Below are 1,044 nucleotides of genomic sequence, written 5' to 3' on the forward strand. Positions count from 1 at the left end.
TCCAGTGCCTCTTGGGGTCCCCGGACTCCAAGCCGGGTCGGGTCCCTTCCCCGCCCCTCGCCGCCCTTTCCTCGGCCGCCGAGGCCAACTCTGAGGATGGTGGAATCCGCCGTGGTGCGGGCACAGCTTGAGGCTGAGCGGCGTCCAGCCTCGCTAGGCCACGACTCTCCCGATTCGTGGGAGGCCTCGCCAGTCTCTGGTGCCAGGCCCGGTTTCCCCAGGGGTGACGGGGGAGGCGGACGGAGGGAGGACACGTCACGGGTCTCCGGAGGGGGATCGCGGGCGCGGCTGCCAAGGGACGCTTAGCAGAGGGCAAAGGCCCACGGCGACCCGAGGGCTCAGCAGGGGGTCGTCGCGGGCGATCCTCGCCCTCGACCCCGCCGCCCGGTCCCCGCCCGACGCTTCCGGCGCCCTCCGGGCCCGCCCCGCGCCGGCGGTGCCACATCCTCCGGTGACGTCAGTCAGCGCCGCCATATTGGGAAGGCGCAGCCACCGCCGCCGTCGCCGCCGCCTCCGCCTCCACCTGGGAGCTCGGGCTGCCTCGGGGCCTGCGGACGCCGGAAGGAAGAGCCCCCGTCTCGCCCCGCCGACGCCCGGCCCGCTCGCTTCGGCCCGCCCCGTCTCCCCATGTCTGCCCCCGTCCCCGCTGCCGACGGACGTCGCCCCAGCGCCGGGATTTAACACCGAAGCCCGGGTCAGGGGCCGCGGGGGAAGGAGGAGGGAGACCCGGGAGGTCCCGCGTCCCTCTCGGCCCAGCACGGCGTCTCGGCGGGAGCCATGACCTCGCTGACCCAGCGCAGCTCCGGCCTGGTGCAGCGGCGCACCGAGGCCTCCCGCAACGCCGCCGACAAGGAGCGGGTGGCGGGCGGCGGCGGCGGCAGCGGCGAGGACGACGCGCAGAGCCGCCGCGACGAGCAGGACGACGACGACAAGGGCGACTCCAAGGAAACGCGGCTGACCCTGATGGAGGAGGTGCTTCTGCTGGGCCTCCAGGACCGAGAGGTGCGGGCGCGGCGGGCAGGGCGGGGGCGGCCGGAGGCTGGC

General features: G+C 75.4%; 1 protein-coding gene across 1 annotated transcript in view; it reads left to right on the forward strand.

The window, feature by feature from the left end:
* Window positions 1-689: 689 nt before the first annotated feature.
* GOLPH3 (golgi phosphoprotein 3) overlaps window positions 690-1,044 on the forward strand; it is a 49,186-nt gene continuing 48,831 nt past the window's right edge. Inside the window, exon 1 of the mRNA XM_029941040.1 lies at window positions 690-1,002. Within this exon, the coding sequence (XP_029796900.1) occupies window positions 778-1,002 (225 nt within the window). The 5' untranslated portion in view covers window positions 690-777. The remainder of the gene's footprint in view (window positions 1,003-1,044) is intronic.

Source organism: Suricata suricatta, chromosome 6 (assembly GCF_006229205.1).
Source record: "Suricata suricatta isolate VVHF042 chromosome 6, meerkat_22Aug2017_6uvM2_HiC, whole genome shotgun sequence".
In the NCBI taxonomy this organism is placed as follows: Eukaryota; Metazoa; Chordata; class Mammalia; order Carnivora; family Herpestidae; genus Suricata; species Suricata suricatta.